Source organism: Oncorhynchus clarkii, chromosome 2 (genome assembly GCF_045791955.1).
Source record: "Oncorhynchus clarkii lewisi isolate Uvic-CL-2024 chromosome 2, UVic_Ocla_1.0, whole genome shotgun sequence".
NCBI classification, from domain to species: Eukaryota; Metazoa; Chordata; class Actinopteri; order Salmoniformes; family Salmonidae; genus Oncorhynchus; species Oncorhynchus clarkii.
The window spans coordinates 10,394,698-10,400,697 of record NC_092148.1 but is presented as its reverse complement, the minus strand read 5'-3'; the positions used below and the strand labels follow the sequence as shown (position 1 = coordinate 10,400,697).

Genomic DNA, 6,000 nt, shown 5'->3' with positions numbered 1-6,000 from the left:
CTATTGTCTATTTTTAGTAGAATCCTGGGCTGAATTTAAACAGCTGTTGATGACTTCCCAATTCTATATAAGCAAATAACATTGATAAAGTATGGTTACATTTCATTTGCTGTTAAATCTACCCATTGGAATGACTTAAATAGCATTAGTGAATCTATTTAGTAGAAATTTCCCAACAATCATGCTCAAGATAGCACAATGGTAAGTCAGTGACAAAACTAAGCAGGGCTTGGTTAGAACCCTGAATGGGTGCCCAAAGCGATAGCTGTAGATAATTAAACTCTCCATCCAGTATGTGTTGCCCATCCTAGTGTATTTTCTTAGTTGATATGAAGAGCTGACGTTGATTCAAAGTAATAAATCCAACATATTTATATAAGGATTTTCTATGTTGAAAATTGGTTAACATGATGACATAATCCTGTGGTTGGAATGTCACCCTCAATGACTTTTTGCAAACCCACATCACAATAGGTTAACAAATTACATTGAAACATTGATTTAATCAGTTGGTAATTATAGTGGTTTTAACATAGGAACTAGAAAGGCTTTGTTCTATGTTTTACTAAGAGGTTGTGTCAATACTGATCTAGGAAGAAGTGACTGGCACTGTCTATTCTGTTTTACACTTACAGGCCAAATACAGATCAGACAAATGTGACAAACAGAGAGAGTGGGAAAGCCACTGTTTATTCACAACAGTAAGACATTTATAAAATGACTTATTTGACATATAGAAAAGCATCCATCTCTGCTTCTCTTTCTCCTTGTCCTGTCCTCCCTCACTTCTTGGCAGAAGCCTTCTGGGTGTGGAGCTGGTAGAGCTGTTCACAGGCGATGGAGAGGCCCACCACCAGAGAGACAAACTCCTCAAAGTTCACCTTCCCATCACCATTCTGGTCCAGATCCTTCATGATCGTGTCTATGGCGGCTGGGTCCTTCTGGGACTGAGAGATGGAGGAGATGAAGAGAATGAGTAAGAGAGAGAGAGATTGGGAGGAGGGGAGAAGGAGAGAGGGGAGAGGTAGATTGACTTTGGATACTCTTTAATAAAGTGAGAGAGAAATCAGAACGAGAGGGAAAGAGCGTGAGATGAGCGACAGAGAGAAAGTGTAGAGGGACATAAAAGAGAGAGGGATGTCAGTGTTACCTTCAGGAAGCTGGCCAGTTCTGTCTTCATCAGCTCTTTGAGCTCCTTCTTGCTCAGTGTGTTGCCATCACCATCCTTTTCAGAATAGAGATGGAACACCATGATCAGGGACTCCATGGAACGCTCCAGCTCAGATGGCATGGCTGCAGATATTGACACACTGAGGAGGGGAGAGAGACGTCATTTAGGGTGGGTGTACTACTGTAGTCCCTGTATCTAAATACACTTACACACTGGAGATCCTGCAACAGCCAGGCTGCTGGTTCAAACCCAACTCAGGCCAGTTCCATTAAATCACTACTTATCAGCTCTATTAGACAGATAATATAACCTACCCCACAATTAGTCTTTTATGCAAACAAACAATGCACTTTTAGAGAGGATAGGAGTTGGCCTTCTTTGGCTCTGTAATCACATTCCTTGGCTGCTGTAAAGTTGTTCCATTCCTTATCTGCTGTCGACCCCTGTTTCTTTTAGTGCCTACCCCATTTCTTTGGGAACAGCCAGCATATCTAACTGTGTAGACTGTCCTTTAACCTCTGGTTTTGCAACAGTTCAGTGTAAAGAAATCAGGCTGTTGAAAATTGGAGTAATAATGCCTATAAAAATGACTCGAACCCGCTGAGAATAACATTTGTAACAAAAACATTGCGTCAATGAAACATGAAAAGGTTAGACTATAGATATACTACATTATGTTAATCAGTAAATAGTATGGCCCATAAAACTGCATAACAAACCATAGAATTACTGATTTTTGAATCAAAGCAAGCAAAGACTGACGAACATTTAAGCCAACAAGTTTGCCATTGACGAGACAGATCATTAGCTAGGCACACTTTATAAACCCGAAACAGTTATTAAAGTTATTTGCGACCTGTTTATTACAGTAGATAACCTTGTCCGTTAAACGATGGACGCTACTGTATAGAATAAGCGAAAAAGTGTTACTTACCGAACTGAGAGCTGCTGGAGAACAGGGTGGGGAAGTAGCGCAACTACGAGAATTTAAAGCGTGCAGGCAACGCCCATCTGATTGGGTGTTTTAGCCTGTGTTTCCAAGAGACGATGTCTGAGAGCCTGGTCTCAGAGCATTTCGTATTATTATTTATGTAAATCCGAGACACACCATTTAGTATATGTCACCTTTCGTATGGTAACGTTATGTATTAAATTGTCGATTCATCCCCATTTCGTATGATATGTTACGAATTATAATTCTTATTATATGTTTCGAATTTGCAAAATGTACAGTATGTTACGAATTTGCTAAACGTACAGTATTTTACGAATTTGCTAAACGTACTATATGACAAGCATTTCGCTACACCCGCAATAACATCTGCTAAATATACTGAAAAAAAGATATATAAACTGCAGCATGCAACAATTGCAAAGATTTTACTGGGTTTTACAGTTCATATAAGGAAATCAGTCAATTGAAATACATTTATTTGGCCCTAATCTATGGATTTCACATGACTGGGCAGGGGTGCAACCATGGGTTAGCAGCCAGGCCCACCCACTGGGGAGCCAGGCCCAGCCAATCAGAATCAGTTTTTCCCCACAAAATGGCTTTATTACAGACAACAACCCCCCTCTCAGACGATCCCACAGGTGAAGAAGCCGAATGTGGAGATCCTGGGCTGGCATGGTTACACGTGATCTACGGTTGTGAGACGGTTGGACGTATTGCCAAATTCTCTAAAACGATGTTGGAGGCAGCTTATGGTAGAAAAATAAACATTCAATTATCTGGCAACAGCTCTGGTGGAATATCCATGTACCACATGAGGGAGGAGGATGTCTTCCCTGTAACGTACAGCATTGAGATTGCCTGCAATGACAACAAGCTCAGTCCGATGATGCTGTGACACACCGCCCCAGAGCATGACGGACTCTCCACCTCCAAATCGATCCTGCTCCAGAGTACAGGCTTCGGTGTAATGCTCATTCCGTTGACGATAAACGCGAGTCCGACCATCACCCCTTGTGAGACAAAACCGTGACTCATCAGTGAAGAGCACTTTTTGCTAGTTCTGTCTGGTCCAGTGACGGTGGGTTTGTGCCCATAGGCGACGTTGTTGCCGTTGATGTCTGGTGAGGACCTGCCTCAGTCCAGCCTCCCTCAGCCTATTGCGGACAGTCTGAGCACTGATGGAGGGATTGTGCGCTCCTGGTGTAACTGGGGCAGTTGTTGTTGCCGTCCTGTACCTGTCCTGCAGGTGTGATGTTTGGATGTACCGATCCTGTGCAGGTGTTGTTACACGTGGTCTGCCACTGTGAGGACGATCAGCTGTCCGTCCTGTCTCCATGTAGTGCTGTCGTAGGAGTTTCACAGTCCGGACATTGCAATGTATTGTCCTAGCCCCATCTGCAAACCTCATGACTCCTTGCAGCATTCCTAAGGCACGTTCACGCAGACCCTGGGCATCTTTTTTGGTGTTTTTTAGAGTCAGTAGAAAGGACTCTTTAGTGTCCTAAATGTTCATAACTGTGACCTTAATTGCCTACTGTCTGTAAGCTGTTAGTGTCTTAATGACCGTTCCACAGGTGCATGTTCATTAATTGTTATGGTTCATTGAACAAGCATGTAAACCTTTTACAATGAAGATCTGTGAAGTTATTCCGATTTTTACGAATTATCTTTGAAAGACAGGGTCCTGAAAAAAGGATGTTTCTTTTTTTGCTGAGTTTATTTGAATAGTTGCTAATTAGCTAAAATTGTCTATGAGTTGTCAAACTCGCAACCTTTAATTAACCGTCTGCCTTATGTAACCATACCAAACGTAACATATCATAATAAATTCAGTGTCTCGGATTCACATTTTCTATGTTACATCTAGTCTATGAGACCAGAGCTGCTGAGAGAGAGAGAGCAAAGGAGGGGAGGGGGAATTTGAGTTAAGGCTTGATGTCATCTTTCAGTTATCTCAACTTAAACGTGATGAAATAACACAGATGGAGAGAGGGGTGACAAGAGTGCACACTAGTATGTTTGTCAGAATAGTTCTATGGATGAAGAGGTTGGGATGAAGTTTGAATAGAATGTAATTTTATTCAGTTACATCTTCATTGTCCCCAGAGAGAGAACACATTTAGATCAGTTGAAGCGTCATTGGCTTTGAGACTGTCCTGAATGCGTGCATTTAACTAGCACAAGCAGATACAAATAAAAAGCTTCACAATCTCCAAAAGATTGTTCAAACTCCAAAATTCAAATTGGTAAACTGCAATGCACCATGCACACCACAGGAGGCTGCTGATGGAAAGATGGCTCATAATAATGGCCGGAATGGTGCCAATGGAATCCATGTGTTTGATACGATTTCACCGATTCCGCTCCAGCCAATATCACAAGCCCGTCCTTCCCAATTAAGGTAACACCAAATTCTGTTGATGCTTACTTATCAGGAGTTGGCTGTATATTGGTGTTTGGCATCATCAGTTTAATACAGCATACAGTAGTTCTCCTGACCTGAAGAAGAAACCTGGGCGTAAGTAATAGGCAAAGCATGTGTTCTTCTGACACATATGTGATGGATATTCCAAGCTGATGTTCTATTGCTTCCCCAGCATCAGAACAGCACAGCCAGTCACTGGTAGTCATGAGAATCAACTCTCCCTCTTTTGGGTCTTGTGTTACATAGTATAATTAACCTCTTTCTATATACATACAGTTGAAGTCGGAAGTTTACGTACACATAGGTTGGAGTCATTAAAACTCGTTTTTCAACCACTCCACAAATGTCTACTTTGTAGACATGTACATCTAATGTACAACTACTTTGTGCATGACACAAGTAGTTTTTTCAACAATTGTTTACAGACAGATTATTTTTACTTATAATTCAGTGTATCACAATTCCAGTGGGTCAGTAGTTTACATTCACTAAGTTGACTGTGCCTATAAACAGCTTGGAAAATTCCAGAAAATTATGTCATGGCTTTAGAAGCTTCTGATAGGCTAATTGACATAATTTGAGTAAATTGGAGGTGTACCTGTGGATGTATTTTAAGGCCTACCTTCAAACTCAGAGCCTCTTTGCTTGACTTCATGGGAACATTTTTTTTAAATCAGCCAAGACCTCAGAAAAAAAATTGTAGACCTCCACAAGTCTGGTTCATCCTTGGGAGCAATTTCCAAACCACGTTCATCTGTACAAGCAATAGCATGTAAGTATAAACGCCATGGGACCTCCTAGAGATGAACGTACTGTCAGTACGTTTTTGTCAGAGGACAAAAATTAGTTAACCACCTAACTGAGGAACTCAATTTAACCTTGCGCAATACCCTAGATGCAGTTGCACTCCTAAAAACATTTGTCATAAGAAACTAGCTTCCTGCTATACAGAAAATACTCGAGCTCTGAAGCAAGCTTCCAGAAAATTGGAAAGGAAATGGCGCCACACCAAACTGGAAGTCTTCCGACTAGCTTGGAAAGACAGTACTGTGCAGTACCGAAGAGCCCTTACTGCTGCTCAATCATCCTATTTTTCCAACTTAATTGAGGAAAATAAGAACAATCCAAAATTTATTTTTGATACTGTCGCAAAGCTAACTAAAAAGCAGCATTCCCCAAGTGAGGATGGCTTTCACTTCAGCAGTAATACATTCATGAACTTCTTTGAGGAAAAGATCATGATTATTAGAAAGCAAATCACGGACTCCTCTTTAAATCTGCGTATTCCTTCAAAGCTCAGTTGTCCTGAGTCTGCACAACTCTGCCAGGACCTAGGATCAAGAGAGACACTCAAGTGTTTTAGTACTATATCGCTTACACAATGATGAAAAGAATCATTGCCTCTAAACCTTCAAGCTACACACTGGACCCTATTCCAACTAAACT

At 41.2% G+C, this 6,000-nt stretch overlaps 1 protein-coding gene across 1 annotated transcript; it reads right to left on the bottom strand.

The window, feature by feature from the left end:
• Nucleotides 1-693: 693 nt before the first annotated feature.
• LOC139379248 (protein S100-A1-like) lies at nucleotides 694-2,124 on the bottom strand. The gene is made up of 3 exons (XM_071122050.1): nucleotides 2,106-2,124; nucleotides 1,151-1,310; nucleotides 694-947 (listed from the first exon to the last, which is right to left on the bottom strand). The coding sequence occupies exons 2-3, from the start codon at nucleotides 1,289-1,291 to the stop codon at nucleotides 783-785; spliced, it is 306 nt and encodes a 101-aa protein (XP_070978151.1). The 5' UTR covers nucleotides 1,292-1,310; nucleotides 2,106-2,124; the 3' UTR covers nucleotides 694-782.
• Nucleotides 2,125-6,000: the final 3,876 nt, after the last annotated feature.